General features: G+C 43.6%; 1 protein-coding gene across 3 annotated transcripts in view; it reads left to right on the top strand.

Moving 5' to 3' along the window:
- Plekhh2 (pleckstrin homology, MyTH4 and FERM domain containing H2) overlaps positions 1–26,687 on the top strand; it is a 112,880-nt gene that overhangs the window by 81,304 nt on the left and 4,889 nt on the right. For all 3 annotated transcript variants that reach the window (XM_050146146.1, XM_050146145.1, XM_050146147.1), the window contains exons 18-28: positions 385–493; positions 1,764–1,876; positions 2,835–3,014; positions 4,367–4,464; positions 7,385–7,562; positions 8,187–8,342; positions 9,664–9,761; positions 15,834–15,975; positions 21,568–21,713; positions 22,557–22,686; positions 25,611–25,697. In XM_050146146.1, coding sequence (XP_050002103.1) covers positions 385–493; positions 1,764–1,876; positions 2,835–3,014; positions 4,367–4,464; positions 7,385–7,562; positions 8,187–8,342; positions 9,664–9,761; positions 15,834–15,975; positions 21,568–21,713; positions 22,557–22,686; positions 25,611–25,697 — 1,437 coding nt within the window. The remainder of the gene's footprint in view (positions 1–384; positions 494–1,763; positions 1,877–2,834; positions 3,015–4,366; positions 4,465–7,384; positions 7,563–8,186; positions 8,343–9,663; positions 9,762–15,833; positions 15,976–21,567; positions 21,714–22,556; positions 22,687–25,610; positions 25,698–26,687) is intronic.

Below are 26,687 nucleotides of genomic sequence, written 5' to 3'. Positions count from 1 at the left end.
ATATAGTAAAAGTAAAAAAAAATAGCATGAGCGTGTCTCAAGAGAGTAAGCCTTCCTGGGAGGTTTGCCAGCAAGCATGAGAACCTGAGTTCAGTCCCTGGAACTCACATGGTTAGGATGAGAGAACCAGATTCCCTCAAGCTGTCCTCTGACCCCCACATGTATGCACCCCACACACACATACATACAGACACCAAAATGTACAAATCAGAAATTAAAGAAAGTGATTTCTTTTCTATTTCAAGTGTGTGTGTGTGTGTGTGTGTGTGTGTTATTGTTGTTATTGTTAATTTTTTTTTTTACTGTTTTTGCAAGTTATTCCTTCTGGTGAAATCAAAAGGGCACCTTGGCTAACATTTCTGTTACCATGTTCTCTTTTTGAAGGACACTTGGCTTTATCATCTCACTGTCGCAGCTGGAAGTAACAATGTAAATGTTGGATCCGAATTTGAACAGCTGGTTTGCAAACTGCTAAATATAGAAGGGGACCCTTGTAAGTTCCTAAGCACCGAGCCTTTGGAGTTCATGTGGTTTTCACTTTGTGGCTTCGTCCTTCCCTGTAGCATGCCGGTCTCTCTCCTGACTTTGCTTGTATTGGGCCAGGATTCTTAAACTCCAGCATCTCAGCATCCTTCATGTTCTGCCCTGTCACACCCTCTGCTTACATTGCTCCCTTCGCCCAGGGTGCACCACCCTTGGCACCTCTCACTAACATGATGGAATCCCAGTTAGGCATAGAAGATCCCTCAGCTAGCCCATTCCACTGCAGAGCCTGGATCTCAAAGGGTGCTTGCTTCGGCAAAGTGGAAATTAAGTCCCCTTTGTGTCCCCATTTGTAGCTTTAAACTGACATTAATCTGCTTGTAACTACGGTGTATTATTATCTTTCCTACTGCTGTGAGCAGATGTTTGACAAGCAGTTAGGAAGTTAAGAAGGAAGTTACAGCAGGAAGGGTTCTTTGGGGTCTGCACTTTGAGGGGGTACAGCCTCTTGTGGGGAAGGCACTTCAGCAGGAGTTTGAGGGGGTCAATCGTATCCCATACGTTCTCCTTTTTGTTCACCCCAGGACCCCAGCCTGTGAGGGGTGATGTTCAGTGTGGGTCTTCTGGTCTCTGTTAAACCATCTGGACAGGGTGGGTCTTCTGGTCTCTGTTAAGCCATCTGGTCACGCCTCATTAAGGCACATTTCTGAATTCCTTCCCGGTGAGGTTCAAGATGAGCGATCAGAGGTTTTCCATTGGGAGTCAGTCCTGTGCTGGGTTTTGCCAACAGAGACCTTGTCACATTTATGTTTAAGCAGCGATAGGTGAGGACGGGCTCAGCCAAGTGCTCTGTCACGGAGCTGCTCGCACAGCCGTCGGGTAGGAGTTTAATACTGATTTCAAGAATGACTTCATGCCTCATTATCTTCATATCTCCTCCTACTTGGCTTCTCTCTAGATCTTTCTCCCAAGATCCTTGTTGTAAAGTTTACTTATTGACATACGTAAGGAACATGATGCCATGTAGAATCGTGAGAGTCTAGTCAGTGAGACTGAGCTCCTCTGCATCCGCATCCTATAGGACAGAAGCTTGAGAGCTGCAGGGCCTGGGGATGAGACACAACAGCATCACTGGGAGGCTTTTTGTTTTTGTTGTTTTGTTTGGTTTCTGACCTATGTGAGAAAGCAAACCAGACCTGAGTGAGCTGGTTCCTAAAGGGGCAGACTAATGGGAACCAACTGAATGAATCGTCTCTCTGCTCATGTACTTCTGTGCTCAGCCTCCCAGATATGGAGACATCCCACGCTGTGTCACAGCAAAGAAGGGATCCTGTCCCCTCTGACCACGCTGCCTTCGGAAGCTCTGCAGACAGAGGCCATTAAGTTATTTAAGGTAAAATTGTTGGCAAATCATTTAATTAATTGAATATATTCATTGTGCTATAACTTAACTCTAAGAAAATTCAAGCGGTGATGGTGATGGTTATAATGAAGGTGATGATGGTGATGGTGATGGTGATAATGATGGTGGTGATGGTGGTGGTGATGATGGTGATGATGTTAATGATGGTGGTGGTGATGATGGTGGTGATGATGATGGTGATGATGGTGATGATGTTGATGATGGTGGTGGTGATGATGGTGGTGATGATGATGGTGATGATGGTGATGATGTTAATGATGGTGGTGGTGATGATGGTGGTGATGATGATGGTGATGATGGTGGTGATGATGGTGATGATGGTGGTGATGATGGTGATGATGATGGTGATGATGGTGGTGATGATGGTGATGATGATGGTGGTGATCATGATGATGGTGGTAGTGATGATGGTGGTGGTGATGATGGTGATAGTGGTGATGATGTTGAAAATAAGCCCTCTGCCATTGAGTTATATTACCCCAGCCTCACTTTGAAGAACATATAGGATGATGCTTCATCATGAGGCTACTGTACTTTGGGTAGTAAAGGAAAACATGGGCATTTTAAGAAGGGCAATGGGAAGTGTTTAACAGACCCAAGTTGAAGTTCAGAGATGAAATGTGATGGCTAAAATGATTGACTGGCTGGGTGAGGCAAACGTGCATTTTAAAGCTCTGTAATTAGAGATCATAGTGTAATCATGTCTTCCAGATGAAGTGACCCCTTTACCTCTTTGTCTTTGGCAAAATCCTTTTGCTCTCAGATCTTCTTGGTCTGCTATTACAGTAGCCACTCTGGATTTCTTTTGATTGGCGTTATCATAATACTTTTTTTTCCATTGTGTTCAACAAAAACTATTGCTAAAAGACAGGCTGGCTATGATTTGTGCAAAATAACCCTGATCATTTCTCACCTCTCTGCCACGCAGACCTGCCAGCTCTTTATAAACGCTGCGGTCGACTCCCCTGCCATCGACTACCATATCTCTCTAGCTCAGAGCGCTTTGCAGGTCTGCCTGACACATCCCGAGCTACAGAACGAGATTTGCTGTCAGCTTATTAAACAGACAAGACGAAGACAGCCGCAGAACCAGCCGGGGCCATTGCAGGTATACACTGGCGCATACACATGCAATTTAACATGACATGTTCTGATGTAAGGATGATACGCATTTGGTACAGACATTTGAAAATACAAATCATATGAAAGGAAAAATGGCTATCGATATTTAGATGTATATCTTCCTGGCTGGCTTCTCTATCATGCTTGTGTGTAAGTGTATATAGATTTATACACTCCCACAGTTTTTCACACCAGAGTTGCAGTGTGAATATTACCTTCTAAAACCATAGACTATAATCACTTCTCCCACATCACTACCATGCTTCAAAAACATCTTGGTCACATGGTGGGCTGGAGAGATGGCTCAGTAGTTAAGAAGCTATACTACTCTTCCAGAGGACCAGAGTTCAGTTCCCAGCATCCACATTGGACGACTCACAACCACCTGTAATGGATTTGGAAGCTGAAATGTAGAGTCTGACTCCAGGAGCTTCTCTCTACCTGCTCCTGGGCAGTGAAGAAACGAACTCTCACTGTTCAACATTGAATGAGTATCCCCCCCTGCCCACCCAGTTTTGTAAATCCATGGAGCCTTGCAGTGCTCACCACTGTGTACCTGGCTTGCTCCTCATGGATTCCTTTCTTCCCTTCCAATGTTATACTTAACAACCCACCCCAAACTATGTCTTCCCAGCAAACCTTTCCCTGGTGACCCTCTCCATTACCTCCATGTTATGAAAAAAAAAAATCCATGATACTATGTTTTATTATAATTTGCTGTGCATTTATATAAACTTTTGCTATTAGATTAGGCTTCTCAAGGACAGGACCTATCCTTCCCACCTTTTTTTATGTAAGATTCTTAAAATTATTGATGTTATACTTGTTTAATGAGGAAAAATACGTAGAGAAGGGCATATAAAAGAGAGCAAAGGGGAACCACATGTGTTTCTCTTACCTAAATAAATCTGTTTTTTAAAAATATTTCGCCCTTATATGTGTATGTATAATGAGTAGGTGGGGTTTTGAGTAGACGGTTTTTATTTTTACTAGTTTGTAATCTACTTTTCTCAAAGATCTGTTTCAATGACTAAGTAAAAACATAAAGGAACGAAGGAGAGTGAAGTCCCCAATCTTTGCATGTGATATCAAAAAGAGCTACTGAAATCAATGGGTAAACTTTGGTCCTGCAGTCTAGACAGTAGGTACAACTAGGGGGGGTCTTGGATCTGACCTGATGCTGAATTGTCATGCTTTGAATGTAAATGCTCTGAAGGGATTATGTACATGTGCAAGAGGCAAGCTGCTCATGGCTCTCCTGCCCTCTGCCAGGCACACTGCTCTGACGTGTCTGCGTGGCCGGCATGGTTTCTAATGATGGTATTGCTCTTCACCCAGGGCTGGCAGCTCTTGGCACTCTGCGTTGGGCTCTTCCTTCCCCACCACCCTTTCCTGTGGCTCCTCCAGCTCCATCTGAAGAGGAATGCAGATTCCAGGTGTGCAGAACACTATTTATGTGGCCTCGCAAGTCTGCAGTAAATTATAAGTATCTAATAATCTGCCAGGTATATTCTCAAAAGAATCTGCAAACAGATATTGGGACAGGAAGCCGTTTGTTATCATTTATGTAGAGCCTGGCAAACATTGCACTGTTATGTTCAATATCATGCGCAAGATTGCTGTGAAGGCCTGATGACCCGGCAAAGAACGTTCTTGAGTGGAGACCGTGTGCACTGCAAGTGTGAATGATTTGGCCCTCATGGGGAAAAGCAACAAAACTGTTTTGCTTTCTTAATTTCCCCTTTCACTGATTTTATCTACACTGGATTCTTCTTGTGGAAGTCTTCCCTTGTAGTCTTCCTTTGTTTTAAAATTGTATTTGAATTGCTTCTGATTTTTTCATTCTCTTAAAAAGGATATTTTAATTCATCAGAATGATCTTTTTAGACTGGGGTCTTAAAAAAAAGGAGTATTCTTTTTGCCAGACATTGGTCATACACACGCCTTCAATCCCAGCACTCAGGAGATGGAGGCAGGCAGTTCTCTGTGAGTTCAAGGCCAGCCTGGTCTATAAAGCAAGTTCCAGAACAAACTCCAAAGCTATAGAGAAACCCTGTCTCAAACAAACAAACAAACAAGAAAGTATTAGACTGGGGCCTAAAACAGTTGTCCAAGGCTTTTCCGGGTTCATTTTCTCAGCTTCGAGAGATGTATGTTTTCTTTTTGTTTGCCTAATTGGTGGTGCCAGGGATCAAACTCAGGGCCTTGTGAACAGTAAACACTTCCTGCTGAAGCACACCCCAGCCCAAGAGGTTCATGGTAGGGAGCTAGCTAGACCTTGTGGATAGCACGAACAAACATACAAGGAGACAACAGGAAACTACCCGCAGTCCGTAATACAGTCTAGAGATGATAGTGACTGAGGAGCCTCGGCAAAGATGACACCACTGAGTCTCGAAATCACTTGACTAGAAATGTATTTAGAAAGATTATCTTGGGCTGGAGAGATGGCTCAGGGGTTAAAACCATGGGCTGTTCTTCCAGAGGACCTGAGTTCAATTCCCAGCAACCACATGGTGGCTCACAACCATCTACAATGAGATCTGGCACCCACTTCTGGTCTGCAGGCATACATGCAGGCAGAACACTGTATACATAATAAATAAATAAATCTTTGAAAAAAAAAGAAAGGTTATCTTCTAAACCCAAACTAAAAGTTGTGTTTAATTTTATTCCACGTGAAGTAAGGGGAGAGAAAATCGCGAGCCCACTGTGTATTTATGTACTTGAATGGTTTTGCTTAGTGTATTGTTTATAGGATATGCTTTTTGTTTGAAGGCATTTTCTTACCTTGTTTAACTGTAGAATAATCTGCATGATCTTGAAGAGAGAATGCTGGGGGGTTTTGAGGTGTGACTTAGGAGAAGAGTGTTTCCCTACTATGCCTGAGGCCTTGGGGTCAATATGGAGAACTCTGCCCTGTAGTTTTGTTATAATATATTATTCCTTATGCATTATCTTTATGTGTTGTCATTGCATTCTTTATGCATTAGGTTTGTTAACATAATGATTATATATTGACTGCATAATTACTGGTAATTTCAAATTTATCTTGTGCCACGGACCGTCCCTCTCGGAGACCGCTATCCACGGGAGAACAGGGTGAAGGATAGGATAGCCAGGATACGACGCAAGGGAATGACAGACAGACACACTGTGTAGTGAGAATCTGCTGCGATTTTACTAAAATCAGGCTTTCATTATATAGTATTCAAACAAAGAACAAGTCAAAAAGTCATGTATCATCAGTTGGCACAGTATGAAAACTTCTTTTAGTAATGTTTAATTTTAGCAATGTTTAAAAGTGTATTATCAGGAATAGGTGTTAGTCACTAAGCATCCTTAGAAGGGGAATTCTTGTCCTTGGGACTGTAACTCTTAGAAGGGGAATTCCTGTCCTTGGGACTGTAAGCCTCAGGCAAGTGATTTCATCTTATGAACAGAAAGTTTCTGTCTCATTATCGCTATCATGGCCCTTCCTCCTCTTAACCCTTTATTTCATCTAGTGACCAAATATACCTAATCAGTTCTCTGCACCTGTTGAACTATATTTTTAGTACCTTTTTATGCGGCAGACATCATGGGGGTTGGGATCTAGCAAGCCTATCCATAAAGTTGAAAGTATAATATAACAGTCTTTGTCCATCAACATTAACCCATCTATTTGCTCATCATAGGCTCCTGTATAAGGAAGTGAATCAAGGAGTGCGCTGGGGAATTTTCTCTAACTCTCCTTTTCTCTCTAAATCTGATTCACTATGACGATTCCCTCGTAACATATCAACTTTAGCCGTTTCTGTATCATAATTAATAAAGTTTCCCAGGCTCATGTGGCGTGGGGCATACTTTATTTCCTCAAGGACTGCTTTAATGAACGGTGGGGCCGAGCCAAGGACGTACTTTGATCTCTTGGTAAGCGGTCAGCTAAAAACAGAAAAGATTAGAAATACAGAGAAAGATCTTGCAGGGTGCCAGGAGGGCTCGCTCCCAAGGCCATCTCCAGATATGAGATCTGCCTATGGCATCAGGTCCTATCTTGACCACTGATTGCCAGGGGACCGCCTGGGGCTTCACTCCAGGAAGCTCTAACCCCAATCCTTCAGCAGGCAAAAGCCAACGCAGAGGCATTTTGTCACTACACGGCAGTCACTGCTGTGGACGTGGCAATCTTGTGGTTATAGCAATGCAGAAAGATTTTTTTTAAAAAACTTCATAGGGTATTGAGTCTACTGCAAAATCAAAGAAACTGGCGTCCAATAAACTTTCCAACAGCTTGGTATTACTGTGAAAGTTATATATGTTAGATTGTCTTAATAAATTTATTCTTAGATTTTTATCTTAAGTATTGCATTACAGGACAGAATTTGGGAAATATGCCATTTACTGCCAGCGATGTGTTGAGAGGACACAACAAAACGGGGATCGGGAGGCCAGGCCCTCGAGGATGGAAATCCTCTCCACCCTTCTTCGGAACCCGTACCATCATTCCCTGCCCTTCAGCATCCCCGTGCACTTCATGAATGGGATCTATCAGGTGGGTTCTCTGAGACGGCTCAGCTTGGAAACAGAGTGACACCCAAAACAATGCCGTCTTGAACTCTTTGTCCCCGTAAGCCATTCATCTTGAGTTCATTTGCTAGAACCCACACTCAGAAGTTGTCCTCTGACCTCCACACACTTATGTGATACATAAACACACATACACACACCAAATAAAACAAGTGTGGTTTTAGAAAGGTTTTTTAAAAAATAAACATTAAATACATAAAGAAGTTCATTTATTAAAACTGATGTATTTCTTTCATGTGCATATTGATTGCACATTGTGCTGAATCCTCTAGCTGACTTCTAATGGGGAAGCCTAAGTACTGTCTCTGCCTGACATGTAAAGCTGCTAAGTGACCTTTCGGGTTTGAATTCCTGTGTGTTTCGGGTTTGAATTCCTGTGTGTCTGTTGGCTGAAGCTGAAATTTCTGAATTCTTATAGCAAGCTGCCTACTGGTCTCCTTCTGTGCTTTCTCCAGCAGAGCACTGGACAACAATTTGAACGTCCTGGAGAAAGACACCACCATGAGTCATGCACGCACTGCGTGCACCCTGCTTCCTGTTCAGTGTGCGTGTTTTTCATTAAGAGAACTCTCTTGCTGTCTTTGTCTAGGTAGTTGGGTTTGATGCCTCCACTACAGTGGAAGAATTTTTGAATACCTTAAACCAGGACACGGGAATGAGGAAGCCGGCACAATCTGGATTTGCGCTGTTCACTGACGACCCTTCCGGCAGAGACCTTGAACATTGTCTTCAGGGAAATATCAAGGTGAAACCTCATTCTTCCACAGAGCCAAACCAAACAATAACAACAACAACAAATGTAGCAAAAGGCTCATTAGTCTGTACAAGTTTAGGTCAGGAAGTCTCCAAAAATATAAGAAACCCGATCGGTACCATTTTTTAAAATTGCCTAATCTTGGTGACGCTGTAGAATCCCCCCCCCCTTTTTTGGAGGAGGACATAGAGTTCTTAATGTGCGACCTGCATACACAAACTCTGTGTTAGCAGAGGGAAAAAAGTGATGGTCGTTACGATGCTCTAAATATCGGGACTAAGAATGGTGGGCTGGCAAGATGATCAGTGGGCGCTTGCTGCCATGCCTGAGTTGGATCCTTAGAACCCACATGGTGGAAGGAAAGAACTGACTTCTGCAAGATGCACACACACACACACACACATACAAAACAAACTAACAGAAAAGAACAAAGATGTGGGGCTCATCCCCACGGACTTCAGGAGTCAGGATTTCACAGCTGCTCCCAGTATCCCGAGGGCACAGTGGAATCCAGAGCCTAAAGGACAAATGCTGCTTCTGTTCACAGGGAACTTTAGCTTGCTTAGAAAAGTACAGCTTTATGTCCTGATAATCTGAAAGAACAATTGGAGGTGACGAATGTTAAGAGGACTGTGGCCCTTTGAATAGAGGGACATCTCAGCCCTGGGCTTTGGGGGAGGGCGGAACTACAGTCCGGTAGGAAATGAACCAATGAAAATAAAGAAAAGGATATTTTAAAGCATCTTATCTAGCTCATGGTAAAATAATAATAATAATAAGTTTTCATAGAATGATGGCAACAATTAGAAATACAGTTACTGAACTACGGGGACCTAGAGACACAGATTACTTATCTTGTGAGGAAATAAAGAAAGAAAATGTCTTGGCTACACCAAGCAGCCAGCACCAAAAGGAAAGCACCCGTTTTGGCTCACACTTCTTTAGGGTACTTTGTTGTTTCAATTTTGATAAATCTACAAGGTGGAAAAAATTGCTTCTTCAGTGACCAAATTATGAAGGAAAACAATCCCTGGAATCCCTATTTCCAGCCCCATACAATCAATCCTGCATTAAGATTCCTTTCTAGGTCGAAATGCATGGCCACAGTTCAAAGTTACTGTGTGTCCAGGTTGAGAAGTAGACTGAAAAAGCAAAGTATCATTAAACCCTAAGCTCAGAGTTCTACAGAAGCTAGACACAAAAGGCTCCAGTGAGCTTGGTTTGTTTGTTTGAATTCACAGACACTCTTGTCTTTTTTTTAAACCTTGATTTTAAAAGTCCTGTGGGTCTCAGCTTTCTGTTTCCTTTCTAGATCTGTGACATTATTTCCAAATGGGAACAGGCGTCCAAAGAACAGCAGCCCGGGAAATGCGAGGGCACAAGAACTGTCCGTCTGACTTACAAAAACAGGTGTGGAACACGATCCGAATGCCAGAGCTGAGCGTGCAGCGGTGCCCAGAACCTGGGCCTGTGGTTTAGCGTCCTAGTCACTGGCCTTGGATGTCATAATATTTACACATGTGCTTATATTTCATTAATAATAACTCTGTTCTGGGGGGATACTACCACATGGCGTTTTGTTTCTAATTCTCATTCTTTCCTAGACCAGTCTCTCTCTCTCTCCTCTCTTCCTGTTCTGTCTCTTTCTGTCTCCCACCCTCTTCCATCCACCTGTTCAGCTGTGAGCTGTTTACTTAGATGCTCAGGGTGAAAAGGTAACAGGAACAAAGAGCCGGTCTCAATCTTTTGGAATTTCCATGTTAGGAAAGATGGCAGTGCCTACGCCTGCATCGACTCTAATAAATATGTCGTACTGTAAGCTAATATAGCTCTATGAACGCATATACCACGAGCCTGACCTGGGCTAGAGACACCTAGGGGCTTTGTATGGGTGGCATTGATGCCAAGGCTAAGTTCAGAAAGGGGCGGAGAGTGGGTCCTTTGAAAACTGTCTCTGAAAGCATAGTTAGCACGCATGGAGGGAGGCTCGCAGTCTGTGACAGGAATGGCCAGTGGTGCTGTGGTACGAGCCTTGTCAATAGGTAAAACTATACACGCTGGGGCGCGTAGTCAGAAACCCAGTTTTCTTTCTTGTTCGCTTTTTCTTAACCATTTTTTAGCAGAAGATGGCATTGAACTAGCCACTTCACATTAAATGTTCCTCCAAAAAGATGTTTTTCTAGTTTTTTTTTTAGTCTCGTAGCTCATAAATTAATCTATAAAATATCAGGCCAAGAACCTGGTGGAATTACTGGCATAATGTTGAATTCTTTCAGAATTGCCTTTGGAAGAGCTTCAGAGACTTAGCATTGGAACGTACAAAGTGAAGGCGCTGTATAATATAAAAAGACCATAATAGCCTTTCATCTAATTCAATATTCTTTTTCAAATAATTGAACCTACAGAAATACCCATTTAAGTGGGCAGAATATTCCAGGGTGGCTCAGGATCTTTCCATATTTTTTTGGAGGAGAGAAAAATAACGGGAGGGCTTCCATCTTCCTCCGTGAGAAAATGGTTGATAATTTATGGTGATGAACCATATTTCAGGCTGCACTGTCCACACTCAGCCACCGGGGCTGGCCGCCTTCTGCTCGAACAAACCCCTTTTATATGGACCAATGCTAGCTCTCATCTGTCCGAGCCTCTTAATTCAGGAGCTTGTGCACGTGAGGATTTGCTCATTCTGTATAAACAACAAAGTGACCGTGAAGTACTGGTGGTCTAGTTTGCTCTCTGATAAATACCACAATTGAAAGCAACTTGGGGAAGAAGGGGTTTATTTTTGTCCTATGGGTTATAGTTCATTGTCAAAGGAAGCTGTGGCAGGAACTCAGTGCATGAACTTGAAGCTGATTACCTGCCCCCTCCCAAGCTCTTGGTCAGTCACCTCTTACAGGGCCCAGGCCCAGCTGCCCAGAGCTGACACCTTTCACAGTGGACCCTCCTATACGGGTTAGCAGTCCAGGAAAATGACCCACAGCCATGCTCACAGACCAGCGTGGTGGAGGCTGCCCCTCCATTGAGGTTTTCTCTTCCATGTGTAATGACAACCAAGATTAGCTGTCACAGGCCGGGCGGTGGTGGCGCACGCCTTTAATCCCAGCACTTGGGAGGCAGAGGCAGGCAGATCTCTGTGAGTTCGAAACCAGCCTGGTCTACAAGAGCTAGTTCCAGGACAGGCTCCAAAACCACAGAGAAACCCTGTCTCAAAAAAGAAAAAAAAAAAAAAAAGATTAGCCGTCACAATGTTGTGTAAGACAGTGGTTTTCTAGTCTCCCCTGGTCCTAGGAGACCTCCATTTTGCAAGTAGCTATTGACTGTACTTTGAGGGTGTAAGATGATTCCACCCTTGACTGGGTCCCTAGACATAATCTCGCCAATGCCCGTGCGCAGCATGGGCCGGAAGTAGGAAGGATACCCCTGTGAATTTCCTGTGGTGAACTGAGATTTAGGGTACATTAAGTCATATCACAATAGTTCTGCTGATGTTTCTGTTGATGATATCCTTCGTCTCTGGCAAGAGCAGCAAGGTAGGTGACTGCTAAAGCCCCCGAAGTCTGTGTTTTAGCAGTATTCTGAGTAATTCATTATGCCCCAAAGTCCGAGAAGTATCCATCTGAAGGTTCTGATTTTGCTGTCCCCATCTGTTGATCTCTTTATGGTTATGTCAAAATTCTGTTTGATTTCGTTGGAACAAAATGGACAGACTAGCATGTCTAAGACAATTCTTAATACATTCTTAGTACCTCATGGTTGATTAGCACATACTAATACTGGTTATGATGGCTATGGTTGGAAGCAAAATTAAATTTGGGTCAAATGGACAAAGGCAGTTTGAAAGACCTACAGATAAGAGTAATTCCTTTGGGCTGGAGAGATGGCTCAAAGGTTAAGAGCACTGGCTGCTCTGCCAGAGGTCCTGAGTTCAGTTCCCAGCAACCACATGGTGGCTCATAACCATCTATAATGAGAACTGGTGCCCTCTTCTGGTTTGTGTGCAGGCATGCAAGCTAAATAAGTTTTTTTTTTAAAAAAAAAAAAAAAAAAGAGAGAGAATAATGCCTTTAAGGCCTTAATTATTAGAAAAGACCAAGAGAGGGGCTAGCATGATTTAACTACCTTAAGCAACAAAAAACAACTCAAACAAGAGGGTTAGTGTTTACAGAGTCCAAAAAGCCTTGAGAGCCATGGCTATGAGAAAGAACACTGCTTCTAAATATGGCCATACTTTGCATATGTTTATAAATAGCTTAGACAATGAGCCCAATTCCCAGTAACATAATCGGGAGGGGAGCTAGCTGTGACCTGTCATGCCGCCAGAGATCTGATTCTTCCTTTGCCAACTTGCTTTGTAAGGCTTAAAATACCGATTTTCCTTCATCATGGAATCTTAAGTTTATATTTAGCGAGTTATGGAATTTTAATTATTTTGACTCAGGGATCAAAGGTCTAATTACCAAGCTTTGAGCACACTCTCAGACACCGTCACTTGGGCAGCAGTATTTGAAGACTAACTTGTTAGGAAGGCTCTCATTTTATTTGATTTCTTGCTGCGTGCTTGGGATTGCTAATGTCAAGGTGTGGTTTTTAACAAAGCAAACTGGCAAGGTCCTTCCCGCAGGGAACAGTCTCCCAACCCCTCCTTGAAATTCAAGATTGTTTTGGTAACACTTTGCAGTTGCTGTTTTCTGGAACGTAGTTTAACAATTCCATCTCCACAGTTAGGCAGCTACGAAGCCCCTGAATTCATTGACTCCTCTGCTGACAAGGGCTGGAGAGGTCATGCAGCTTGTCCTATTTCTTCTAGCCATCCTCACAGTTTGAAGATGCCACAATCAAGACTTGTTTCTTAAAGAGAGGAGCTCTGTGCAGAAGCTAGGCTGGCCTTGAACCTTGACCAGTACTATCTCAAAGTGTGGCCTTAAACTCACAGGTCTGCCAACAGGATTTCACGGCCTGCCCAGGCTGGCCTTGAACTCACCTTCTAGTGCCTAGTGCAAGGATTAGGGGTGTGCACCCCCACACCTGGCTGGGCTGCCTGCTTTGACTTGGAGACTCTTTTCTTGTTCATCTTTGCCATGCTTTTCTTGTTCTCCGGAGCTTTGTCCAGCTCCTCGGAGTCCGAGCCTGCCCTCCCACGTGCTGGATTCCAGGACTGTGCATGTGTGGGTTTGTATTCCCTGCTTTGTTTAAGCATTTCAACCTTCTTTCCCAGGCTGAAAACCACGCTGGTCCACTCTCCCTGTAGATATATCATTCCCACTGTATGAAGTCCCAGTGATAACACTTTCCCTTTTCCTGGTGGGTCTCCGGGATGAGCCATGTGGTTCCTTACTTCAAGTGAGGAAATGGACCCTTTGTAAAAACCTTCATCTTCAGCCTCTCTCTCTTCCTGTCAGACCGCTTTCCTGATGACATTTTGTATGTATTGTCTATCTATTGTCCAGCTACACCTTCCGGTCTGCTTAATGATCCTGCATTTTGTCTCTGTATAATCATAATTGAAATGGGACTGTGGTTGACTTCTAGAAACAGCTCTGATTGTCAGCCAAGCTTGGCAGGAAGATGTTCAGAACTGTGGGTAGGACAAGCTTCATGGAGAACATCCACCATGTTTCTCCAGATCACAGCCCTCTGGCCTCTCCTTCCCTGATGTTCAGAGAGAGAGAGAGAGAGAGATGCTATAACTAAGGGCTATGTCCACAATATCTCTCTCTCTCTCTCTCTCTCTCTCTCTCTCTCTCTCTCTCTCTCTCTCTCTCTCACACACACACACACACACACACACACACCACTGTGTTGTCATGGCAACATTCAGGATTGCCAGCGTGTTACTTACCTACCCCATTGTCTTAGCACTTTGCACATCCATAACACTGTGCCCCACAGCACCGTGAGCACCAGCCTGGGCAAACTTTTTGTTTGCCATGTCATTAGCCCCGGCATGGCAGAGCTTACTTGTCCTAGGTACTCGGGAGGGTGAGGTGTGGCTGTCACTTGAGACCACCCAAAGACCAGCTTCGGAAACATAGAGACCCCCATCTCAAAAATAACAGGAAGCCCGTGTCCTGTTTCCACGAGGAATAAGAGAGTATTTTTCTTTCTGATCTTCCTAAAGATGCTCATCTATATATGGTCAAAAAAAATCAAAACAGACTTGAATGTACCAATATTTTTTTTCATGTCTAGTGAAAAGCCACCTCTGACATTTGATGCTAATTGGAGTTGATTTTTTAATTGAAACCCTAGTTTCCTATTTAGCATGCCCAAGATGTTAAAAAAAGATTGTGTGTTAAAAATTGGGTTTATTCAGTTCCTTGAATGAAGAGTTGTTGTAGCCTGTATTCCTTACAAGGGATAAATTTTTTTTTAGTTATAAACTAATTGGCCCATTAGCTCAGGCTTCTTATTAACTAATTCTTATAACTTACATTAGCCCATAATTCTTGTCTGAGTTAGCCACGTGGCTTGGTACGTTTTTTGGTGAGGCAGTCACCTCTTGTGTCCTCTGTGTCTGGGTCACCCAAAGAGTAAATTTAATGTCACTCAGAGTCTTAGCCCCTCCTAGTACTTTTAAGGACCGTCTTGGTCACTTTTAGTGACTGCCTTCACTGTTCCATTGCTGTGAAGAGACACATGACCAAAGCAACTCTTTTTTTTTTTAAGCATTTAATTTAGAGGCTTACTTATGATTTAGAGATTTCATCCATTATCATTGTGGTGGGGAGTATGGCTACAGGCAGGTGTTGTACTGGAGAAGTAGTTGAGAGCTATATCTTTATCTGAAAGCAGCAAAGAGAGAGAGAGCACCTAGGCCTGGCATAGACTTTTGAAACCTCAAAGCTCACCCTTAGTGATACACTTCCTCCAACAAGGCCACAACCCCTAATCCTTCTAATCCTTTCAAATAGTGCCACTCTCCGGTGACTCGGCATTGGGATACATCAGCTTGTGGGGGCTAATTTTATTCAAACCACCACAGTGACTTAGTACTTCAGTTTGTTTTTAGAACTAATTTAAATAAAAGGGTTCTTCCACTTCAAAGCAATTTGCCCTATGTTTTCCAGATGGCAGTGGTCTGTTTGTGTCATGTAGCGGGCTGTTAAAAGCAGTCCTCTGATTCATCCTCACTGTCTTCCTTTGTGAGAGCATTGGGGAAGGGTGGTATAGTTCACTGGCTGAGCGCTTGCCTAGCTTGTGCTGGGTCTGTCTCTATCATGGAAGAAGGGGTGTGGGGGGGGGGACAGTGAGATGGCTTCATGGGTAAGGGGACTTGCCACAAAGCCTGATGACCTGAGTTTGATCCCCAGAACTAATATGATAGGAGATGACACCCGCACATTGTCCTCTGATCCACACACATACAGTGGCACGTATGCATGAACACCCCCACACGTGCACAATAAATGTAGAATTTTTAATTTAAAAAAAATAAGAGTATCATCAGACATTTCTCTCTCTCTCTCTCTCTTTTTCCAGATTGTACTTCTCAATGCAAGCTCGTGGAGAGACTGACAGAGAGAAGCTGCTGTTGCTCTACCAGACAAATGATCAGATAATAAATGGCCTTTTCCCTCTGAACAAGGACCTGGCGTTAGAAATGGCAGCGCTTTTAGCTCAGGTAACTTCTGTGTTGTACGGAATAGCATAGAGAGATAGAAGATGCAAGTTTATTCAGTTAAATGCAGCAAGGCAGGAGCCTTCAGCACGTTTTTACGCTCGCTTTATTATGATTAAGAAGACACTTGAAACTGCAGACGTTATTATTACATTATTTTCTGACCCCCGACGATTGCTGTAGCCTTGGATGAGACACTACATTCTGTAAGGGGAAATGCGTTTCTTAGTTCTTTCAAGAATGTTGCTTGAGGCATTTAAGAAAGGGATCTGAGACTAGAGAGGTGGTCCTGAAGACGGTATGTGCAGCTGGCAACCTCTTAGGAACGCCTTTTGGGCAAAGCTAGAACACTTTCTTTTATTTACCTACCATACCAATTGGAAGTAAGTTTGGATTTCTTTAACATATACACACAAATTACAGTGACTCAACCAAACAGAAGTATGTTTTTATTCCGAGCGTGGTGAATATCTACCTGTATCTCAGCATTTGGGAGACTGAGGCAGGAAGTCCATGTGTTGAAGGCCAGCCTGGGCTCCATTAGCAAGAGTCTATCCCAAAAGGGGGAAAAAAAGTTTAATTTCCACAAGGTGACTGAGGCATCCTGATACCTCTACAGAGCGAGCCATCAGGACTTGGTCCTTCTACCCATTCTGCCACCCATGGGTGTCATCCTCATGGTCTTGGAGTTCTGTTAGAGTCCCAGCATGTTCCAGGAGTCAGGGGTGGGGGAAGGGAGGGACTGAGAAGGACATACCCATCCTGACTTTGAGAAAAACTCATAATCTACATAGACCTTTTCATTTACGCTCCTGGTTAGACCTTAATCACACCCTCTTCTACCTATGACTGAGGCTGGGAAAGTAGGCCCAGCCAGGCACCCGCGTGCTTGGGTCATTTAAGGTCATCATACTCAAGGGAGAAGGCGATTTTAAGATGCAAAACTGAGTCTGCACAGGATAATCAAGGAGGCAGATAACAGCTTCCCTTGGAAGTGCCATGTGGACAGATCCTCGGGTCTATGGCTTCTCACCCTACACATCATCCCAGGACATCTCATCCGTTCTTCATCCCATCCAGCACCCACACTGTGATTCCCAAGTCTCTTCACTCCAGTGCATGCCTGTTTAATGGGCTCCGTAAATCCAGCCCACAGAAAGCTGTACTGTCATCCTCCCCTTTCTCCACCTTGTGCTTCTTCATCATGACACGGTCCCTCTTGGTCCTCCACCCGAGCTTCTGCTCCAGCTAATCCTCCACCCCGGGTTCCTCTCTAGCCATCCCCATGGCCTTTTCCGTTCTCTCCCCCTTTCCCATTGGTTGCCTCATCTTTTCACTTTGAACTCATACTTGGTCCTCTGCTCGCCACACTCTGTGTTGACTTTCATTCCTGATTCACACCTGCCTCAATCCGCTGCTCCCCGCCACCTTCTGACCCTATGCCTCTCTCTGATGTGGTCTCCCCACAAAGTTATCCTTCACACAGCTGCCAGAGGGTTTTGTCTAGTTATCCATTGCTGCCTAGCAAATGATTTGAAGTTGAGTGTGCTGATGAATGCCTATAATTCATAATCCTAGCAGTTGAGAGGCAAAGGCAAATCTAAGTTACATAGCAAGTTCCAGAACAACCTGTACGACCTAATGAGACCCTGTCGCAAAAAAAAAAAAAAAAAACGAACAAAACAGAAAAGCACACGGTAACAACAATTTAAAACTCCAAAAGTAATCTGAGCAGATATGCAGAAGGCATTTAGTCTCTGTTTCATGTGGCTTCAGTGAGCTTAGCCTGAGGAATAGCTGTGATGCCATGGGTGAGGGCTGGAATCATTGGGAAGCTCACTCACTTGCATGTCTGCCTGCAATGCTGGCTCTCAGTTGAGACTTCTACAGGGACCATTCACTGTGTAGCTACATGTATTTCCTTCTTGGAACTATTTGAGCTTCCAATCAGGATGTTGGTTGAGTGGCAAAAGTCATACTCCAAAAGAGACATGGAGAAGAATTTGCCATTTTCCTTAGATCTGAGACTGGAAGATGGCACAGTGTCACTTGCCCATGGAGAGTTGATTACACAGCATTAGTACCAGTGAAGTGTTGCCTGAGGTTTCTGTCCTGCTCAGTCCTACAGCCGTTCAGTCCCAAAGAAACACACAGGGGCTTACATTAATTATAAACTGGTTGGCCTGTTAGCTCAGGCTTCTTATTAACTCTTACATCCTACCTTAACCCATAATTCTTGTCTGTGTCAGCCACATGGCTTGGTACCTTTTATCAGAGAAGCATTCTCATCTTGTTTCCTCTGCATCTAGGTGACGACTCCCGACTGAGCCTTTCCTCTTCCCAGAATTCTCCTGTTCTTGCCTGGCTACTGACCAATCAGCATTTTATTAAAACAATACAAGTGACAGGGTACAAGACCATTGTCCCACAGCATTGAGGGAGGCAGCAAAAACCAAATGTCATCCCTTCATTTATATCCAGGGTCATTCACGATCTGCCCCTGCCGCAGTAACTTCAGCATCCATAACTTTGCTTTCTTGCAGCTTGGGTCTCTGCAAAATCCCTCACTTGTGTATGGTACCTGCTTCCTTTCTAGAATCTACTAATCTTAGTGATGTGTCCAGGTATCTGGAATGGCTCTGTGTCTGTTCAGTCATTTGCTAATTTCCTCTTGCCCTTTAGCGTTCCTCCTTTAAGTCCTTCCTGATAGCTCAAGTGGCCCTCTGGGGAGTTCCTGTGATGTTTTATACCTGTGCCTTGCAGTCCTGACCTTGGTGGCTGATGAATACTTGTGGCTCTGCTTTGTGTAGTTGACCGGGGCCTCCCCAAGGACCACCACTGTTCTTGTCCCTCCTGCTTATCTCTTTCCCATAAGCAGTTTTCCCTATGCTCTAGGAAGAATAGACACTTAGTCCCCGAGTTCACTTTTAGAGTATTTTAAGATCATCTGAACGTGAAAGCGTGGGTGCTGCACTCAGTGTTCTTTTTCCACAATGGTAAAGACGGAAGGAAAGGAGACGCTTGCTTTCTAGATAATCAGAGAGATTCCAGGCTGCTTGCTATTCTAGGGGTCACCTTTCCAGAGGTGACCTATGGATTCCCTATGGAAATCACTCTTGTCTTTACTAACATTTATCTTCTTTAGCTTTTTATTTTGTCTTTTTTAAAAACAATTTTTTTTTGTTTTTTGTTTTTTTACTTTACATACCAATCCCAGTTCCCTCTCCCTCCCCTCCACCTGTTCCCTCCACCTTCCCCCACCCCACTGCCCATCAACTCCTCAAAGATGGTGAGGCCTCCCATTGGGAATCAACAAAGTCTGTCAGTTGAGGCAGGACCAAGGTCCTCCCCCCTGTATCTAGGCTGAGCAAGGTATCCCTCCATAGGGAATGGGCTCCAAAAGCCAGTTCGTGCACTAGGGATGAATACTGGGTCCACAGCCAGTGTCCCCACAAACTGACCAAGCCACACAGTTGTTGCCCACATTCAGAGGGCCTAGTTTAGTCCTATGCCAGTTCCTCAGCTGTCAGTCTGGAGTCAGTGAGCTCCCACTAGCTTGAGTCAGCTGTTTCTGTGGGTTTCCCCATCGTGGTCTTGATTCCTTTGCTCATAATACCACTTCTTCCTTTCTGTAATTGGACTCCAGGAGCTGGGCCCAGGGCTTAGCTGTGGATCTTTGCATCTGCTGCCATCAGTTACTAGATGAAGGTTCTATGATGATAATTAAGGTAGTCATCAATCTGCTTATAGGGAAAGGGCAGTTAAGGCACCCTCTCCACTATTGCTTAGATTTTTAGCTAGATAGAAAGAAATATCTTGATAGAGGAAACCATTATGGGGTTAGCTAGAAACTTGGCACCAGGAATCCACAAGGATGACTCCAGCTAAGAATTTTATTTTGCCTTTAAAACAAAAACTTTCTCTAAGAAAAAATAAATTTTATTAAAATAAAATTAAGAAAAATTAAATTTTTGAGATTTTATGTGTATGAGGTTTTTCCTGAATGTTCTATCTGTGTATAGTGCCACATGCATATTGTGTCCTGGGAGGCAAGAAAAGGATGTCAGATAGGCCTGACGTTACAGATGGTTGTGTGTTGACAGAGGTTTCTTTCCCACACAGTCCTTCAGTCACTCAGTCCCATAGAAACACACAGAGGTCTGCATTAATCATAAACTCATTAACCTAGTATTTCAGGCTTCTAATTAACTCTTTTAACTTATATTATTCCATATTCTTGTCTGTGTTAGCCACGTGACTTGGTATCTTTTTTTGGCGAGGCAGTCACATCTTGCTTCCTCTCTGTCTGGGTGACAGACTGCAGACTGAAACTTCCCTCTTCCCAGAATTCTTGTTGCCCCGCCTCTACTTCCTGCCTGCTTGTCCCACCTATACGTCCTGCCTGGCTACAAAATTGATCCAGTCTACAAGGGAAACAGAGCCAGGCGGTGATGGCTCACACCTTTAACCCAGCACTAGAGAGGTGGAGACAGGAAGAGATCTGACTGGGCAGAGAGAAGAATAGAAGGTAGGGGGAGACAGGAGCTCAGCATTCCGTCCGAGGACTTGTAAAGACAGGATACCCCCTTCGGTCTGAGAATTTCATAGTTGTAAGAACTAGTGACTGGCCGCTCTGCTTCTCTGATCTTTTAGCTTTCACCCCCAATATCTGACTCCAGGTTTTTATTATTAAGACCAATTAGAATTCGCGCTGCAGAGGAGAGCAGGGAATGAAAGGCGGTATTCCAGAGAGTAATCAGCCAGTACATAGGAAGAGTTGGTGAGAACACAAACATTCACAGAGAAATTCTAGGGGAAAGTAATGGGACCATGGGGTCCTCACTACCACTATATGCAATAGAGACCCTAAAAGAGTCCAGCTAGCACTGTTGCCAGATTGCTTGGTCGTCTTCTCACCTTTTGTCTTCGACTGTCATTTCACCTTACTTACCAGTGGTTAGAATGGGACTTCACAGTGAAAGACTGTCCTGTGTTAACTCGGTAATAAGGCTGTTTTCTTTCAACAATTATTTACTAAGAGGGTGTTTTAGTTTTTTCTCTGTTGCTGTGATCGGACACTCCGAAGTATTTCAGAGCCCCTTAAGGGCAGGTGGTTTCCCTCGGCTCTCAGTTCACGTTACTGGTCGTATCCCACGCGGGCGGAAGAATGCACGCATGCGTCCTTTGCTCTCTGGAACTGCTCGCGGATTTCGCGTGACCACAGTGGCTTTCTCACTGCCCTGGACTGTGAAGTGGAACCAGCTGTGCGCTAAAGTGAACCTTTCTCTTTTAACTTGCCATCATCAGAATCTTCTAGCACGGTACCACAAAAAAGAAACTTAGGACAGGAGTTCCTAGTAGAAATGGCACCGAAATGTTTGTCACAAAATTTCTCCCAAGTTAGGTTTCAAGTGAAATTTCTGTTTAAAAGCAACAGCTCAGACGTATGATCCTAAATTTTCCAGCTGTGTAATCGTGACAAGCCGACTTGTGTTTGCCGCACGCAGAGAACGTTCTGAAAGAGCAGTAGAGATTGTCTTTCTGGAGACTGCTCTCACTGTCCTGTGTCTTCTCTTTTGGGGGCTCTCCCACCAGGTGGAGATTGGGGATTTTGAGAGACCTTTCTCAACTCCAGCCGGGCATGTGACTAACCAGTGCAAAGCAAACCAAAACCTCAAACAAGTCATAGAAAAATTTTACCCTAAAAGGTACAGGGATGGCTGCTCCGAAGAACAGTTGCGGTAAGACGCTATTTTCAGCTCTTTAGTACAATTTTCTGTTTGAATCTTTTAGAATGCTTAATTCCAATATCCCCTCAAGAGTTTTGTTTTGTTTTGGGGGTTTTTTTTACATATTTTAAGATATCTTTTAAAACTTTAGAATCTGTTTGTCACCTACAGCATGATGCTTGAAGTATAGAGTCATTGCGTGATGTCATAAGCTTATGTGATTTTTTTGGAGGCAGTCTTGTGTAGTCCAGGCTAGCCTCAAACTTGGTATGTAGCTGAAGATAACCTTAACCTCCCAATTCTCCTGCCTTTCCCTCAAAAATGATGAAATTACAGGCATGTACAACCACATCCAGTTTTGAAACAACTTTTTAAATAAAAATGGCCATAAATTAGGCCACCGTGCCATCTGATCTTAATCCTGGGTTAGTCCTGATCATAAAGAAACTTTTGCCTATATAGTGAAAGTGGCTGCCTCTGGGCTCAGTCTGAGAAGAAATGAACTCAGCACGCCTCCAAATTGTACTGTTTGGACACCACTGAACTTTAAAAACTGAAAACACTCTCAGGAGAAATTGCCTGTCAAACTGACTTACACTTAGGTTTGCTGTTAGCTGTGTAGATAATAAAGATCTGCTTGGTAGTTGTGTTGTGTGCTTGAATATCATGGGAGAATTTGGTGAAAATTCTCCAAAGAGGTGAGGGGGGATCAAAGGTTTTGGGAATGGGCTGAGGGGACTTTGTCTAGGAGGACGACAGCATACTTATGGCTCTGTCTTGTTTTTGTCTCTTTCTTTCTTTCTTTCTTTCTTTCTTTCTTTCTTTCTTTCTTTCTTTCTTTCTTTCTCTTTTCAGGCAGCTCTACCAGCGACTCTCAACCAGATGGATGGCCCTCCGGGGACACAGTGCGGCTGACTGTGTGCGCATTTATTTGACAGTAGCCAGGAAGTGGCCGTTCTTTGGTGCCAAGTTGTTTTTTGCAAAAGTAAGAAAGAATGGGAAGAAGGACACAAATAAAAACCTCCATGAACCTGGCTGACCAGATTTACCCCTGATATGGCATATTTTGGTTTTATTTAAAAACAAGGAAATTCCCCACAACTTAAAGAAACCAATGAGGAATTCTGGGGGAAGGGGGAACGGGAGGGAAGGTCCCCCGGACACACAGTCATCGGAAGATGAAAGAGCTAGCTGAACTAACCCTCATTCACTCATTAACTCCACCACTCACTGGCTTAGTTATTAGTGAGCATTTACTGCGCCCAGCTCCGGGGACACATAAAGTACAGTCTCCAGCGAGTTCTACCAGACTTTAGGGTGGGTCTCAGCTTAGCCCTGTGCTGCAACAGGCCTGTAAACAAGGCGCTGTGTGGTAAGTACCCTTTGAAGTGATCAGAACTGACTGCAGAAACACTGGGCAGAGAGACCCCTCTCTGGGAGGTGACTGACTCTGGCCCCTAAGGGAAAGCCTATGCCGTCTTTGGCGGGGGAGCATTTTGTTTCTGAATTCCCAGTACTGGGCATTAAATCAAGGACCTCTAGCGTACTGAGAATGGGTTCTCACCTCCAGCCATTCCTCCAGCCCTACACCATGCCCTTCAGTTCTTTTTCTTTTCCTTAAATGGTACCGCCTGGAACTCCCTTTGGCGCCAAAGATGCGTCCGTCCTGTCTTGTAGTCTGTTTTCCTCACTAATGCCTTGCACACTCTGAGAGTGACCCTACCATACTCCGGTGCCCACCGTCAGGGTTTGGAAGCAGTTATCACTGAATAAATACTTGCTGAAGAGCTAAGCCACTCTGGACAAACTGGTAAAACTGCCTCATCTCAGTTTTCTCATCTTTTAATAAACAACATGGACTAGAAAAGTCAAGCCCCAGGCATCTCCTACCCCTGGCTTACTGACTGTTAGGTTAGCAGTTGCTTTTACTACTGCAACTAGAAGCCATACACTGAGAGAACAGAAAAATTATACACGTTAGTATCATACATCCATACAGTATACTTGCAGAGAGTTAAAGGGTTTTGTTATTCTTGCTTGTATAAAGAGTAAGCCTGGCACAGTGGAACCCTCCTATAGTCCCAGCTACTGAGGAGACCGTGGCAGTCTTGGGCCTACTAATTAGAGACCAACCTAGCCCCTGTCTAAAAAGAAATGAATAATTGGTCATTACACTTGAAATGTGAACCTTTTTACAATGAATTTAATTCCAACTTCAGCGCCCTTGGTATGTTTTTCTGTGTCATTATTTGCTAGTGACACTCTGTTTGATGTCCCAGGACTGGCATTTGTCTGTCTGTAGAACAGGAAGCCACTTCCCTTGCCTTTGTTGTCATCATCATCACCATTATTATCATTGTTATTATTTTAGCAAGGGAAAAATACACAACATGAAATTGCCGGCATGCCAGTCTTAACTGGATGGTGCTCTGGCATTAAGTCGTTCACACCGCATCACACCTGCCCATCCTCCAGAGCTTGTTTTATCTTCTAGCTGCCGCTCTGGCTCCATGAGAAACACTTACCTTCCCATACCATCCCCCTTGGCATCCTCGAGGGCCACCCTCTGTTTCTGAGAGTGTGTGTAACTCTGGGGAACACGTGTGCCCCGTCATTTGTTGTACTTAGGTAATGTCTTCAAGACGCGCCTGGGCTGCAGCGTGTGTCAGATTTCCCTTTCTCTCCGAGGACTGACTGTTATTCTCTCACATACCTGCACTCAGGTACCACACTTGTTTATCCATTTGTGAGATGAGAGGAACTCACCGTCCTCCAATACAATCTACCATCAGCCTTGTGGTGTATGGTCTGGGGACTGGACCCATGCCCAGCCCTGGTACTTTCTGACGCTGGCATTTGAAACCTCCCTCAGTAGAGACAGCGGTAACCCTATAGTTGAGATTTCATGAACCTTCAAACTTGAGATTTATTATCTACAATGTAAGACTCAGCCTCCCTTCTTGTCTGGAGGCTTGGCACACTTCTTTAAGACTTAATAGAAGTTTATTTTTGTTAGAATTTCGGTTGTTAGAAATCAATGCCTGTGAAAGGGTTGTTTGGTTTTGGGGTTTTTGTTTTTGTTTTTTGTTTTGTTTGTTTGTTTGTTTTTGAGACAGGGTTTCTCTGAACTCATAGAGATCCACCTTCCTCTGCCTCCCGAGCTCTGGGATTAAAAGCATGCGCCACCACTCATGGCAAGAGATTGTTTTTATTTCAAAAAATTTCATTGTTTTGGCCTTCAAAATTTTTTTTGAGAAATTTCAGTACTTCTTGTACCTATCAACCATATAATCTTCTTTTCTTTTTTCTTTTTGACTATCAGGGAAGTATGCGCAGGTCACCACAGTCCCTCAGTCGCCTTAGAAAGCTCAGCAGTGTGTTTTGTTTTCTGAGGAGTGTGGTCATCACAGGAACTCTAAAACCTTTGGCAACTATTACATTTGTGAAACAAAAACAAGATGTAAAAAATTGTGTTCCTAGTCGGGCACACGCCTTTAATCCCAGCACTCAAGAGACGGAGGCGGGCGGATCTCTGCAAGTTCAAGGCCAGCCTTGTCTGCAGAGCTGCAGAGCGAGTTCCAGGACAGGCTCCAAAGCTTCAGAAAAAGAAAAAAAAGAAAAAAAATTAGCGTTCCTGTGTGAAAGATAAGAAAACAGCCTTGGTGGTATAAGAAGTTTGTCCAACTGCACACATTACCAAATAACGATTAGAGCCTACAAGTCAGGTGGTCTCGGACAAATCCACAACTCACTTCAGTACACCACACTGCCTCATCTATTAAAAGGATTTTTCAGCACATTTTTTGTTGCATTTGTTTAATGGCAGATCTTATATGCATTTAGACTGAAAAAATATGGCTGTAATTTTGATTAGCACCTTTAATTCAGCGTATTTTCACTTCTCCACAGCCCATAGCTCCGTCGTCATCTGGCAATACTTTTGTGTGGCTGGCTATCCACGAAAATGGCTTGAGCATCTTAGAGTACACCTCCATGGTAAGGTTAAACCCTGGTATCCATAACTAAATCTTCTATTTCCGTGTTCAGGGGATGGTAAGCGGGAGGTTCTGAGATTCTGAATTGCTGTTTCTGATTTTCCCTTGAGCTTAGAAGACAATTCTCCCTGAAACGCTTTAGCGGTCACTTTACAGGTACAATCATGTTACAATCCAGTGTTTTCAAACAGGTGACACAGGTCGTGTGTGTGTGTGTGTGTGTGTGTGTGTGTGTGTGTGTGTGTGTGTGTGTGTGTGTAAACTCAAGTGGAGGTCAGAGCACAACCTGCTGGAGTCAGCTCTTTTCTTCCACTATGTGGGGTCCCAAAATCAAACCCAGGAAGTTAGTCTTGACAGCATGCACCCTTCCAGCTACATCACCAGCCCTCCACGGTTTTTTTCTATATAAAATAAGAATGTTTAAGATATTAAAAAGTAGAAACTTTATCTAAGTTAAATTTCAGTTTCACTGAAGTTTCTATAGCATAATTTGTATAGTTTTCCATAATGTCACCAGTTTAGCTTACATTAAGGTTACATATCGACTAAAACATAGAGCATATAATTAAAATGAACTTGAGCTGGACAGTGTGGCACATGTTAGTCCCAGCACTGAAGACACTGAGACGGGAAGGTTGCGAGTTCAAGGCTAGTCTAGGCTACGTAGCAAGATCTTGTCTCAAAATTTCAAAATATGTATTTAAAAAAATCAAAGTATTCCTTTTCTGTTCATTTATCTATGTGAAGTTATCTTTTTCTACCATAGTTATAGGCTATTTGGTAATTTCCATTGTTGTACTGGGACCTCACACATGCTGGGCCACTGAGCTATGCACCCAACCATAAATGTCTCAGTTTGGTGGGTTATAACTGCTGCTTTAACTATATAGTGGGAGACCCTTACCTGTGGCAATAGAGAGAGAGAGAGAGAGAGCACAGAAGTTTTCTTGGTTTTATTTGTTGAAATGAAATTTCATTTCCCCTTTTCCTT

The sequence above is a fragment of the Alexandromys fortis genome, unplaced genomic scaffold (genome assembly GCF_014885135.2).
Source record: "Alexandromys fortis isolate MF-2015 unplaced genomic scaffold, M_Fortis_MF-2015_v1.1 scaffold_42, whole genome shotgun sequence".
NCBI classification, from domain to species: Eukaryota; Metazoa; Chordata; class Mammalia; order Rodentia; family Cricetidae; genus Alexandromys; species Alexandromys fortis.
The sequence above is the reverse complement of the archived record's forward strand: the minus strand, read 5'-3'. Positions and strand labels throughout refer to the sequence as shown.